Here is a 375-nt window from a genome sequence, read left to right on the forward strand (position 1 = left end):
TCGACACCGGTCCCCGGGCAGCGCAGAGCCCGCCGAGGCTCACCTTCGCCTGGTCGCCGTCGGACCAGTCCGACCAGTAGCTGAGGTCGTCGGAGGCGCCCATCTCCTCGGCCAGAGCCCGCGCAGAGGCCAGGAGGAGCACAGCGAAAGCCAGCGGGAGTCTCATCGCCGCCTCGACGTCCTGCGGGAGGTAGAGGGTGAAGCACCGGCACCAGGAGCCCCGGCGGGGCACCCAGCCCGGGGACATGCACGCACATGGCCCTGCACACATACATACTCACACCTTCCCCCCGTGGTGCACACCTGGATGCACACTTCTTCACACATACACACCTAGTTACACACCCACAACACCGCACTGACTGCTACATACAC

At 65.9% G+C, this 375-nt stretch overlaps 1 protein-coding gene across 1 annotated transcript; it reads right to left on the bottom strand.

The window, feature by feature from the left end:
* Window positions 1–43: 43 nt before the first annotated feature.
* Window positions 44–166, bottom strand: LOC104410405 (protachykinin-1-like; the record flags this gene model as incomplete). Its single annotated transcript, XM_010020557.1, has 1 exon — window positions 44–166. A coding segment is annotated over exon 1 (123 nt), but the record flags the coding sequence as incomplete, so codon positions are not given.
* Between the last annotated feature and the right edge of the window lie 209 nt (window positions 167–375).

The sequence above is a fragment of the Nestor notabilis genome, unplaced genomic scaffold, assembly GCF_000696875.1.
Source record: "Nestor notabilis isolate BGI_N333 unplaced genomic scaffold, ASM69687v1 Scaffold19170, whole genome shotgun sequence".
In the NCBI taxonomy this organism is placed as follows: Eukaryota; Metazoa; Chordata; class Aves; order Psittaciformes; family Psittacidae; genus Nestor; species Nestor notabilis.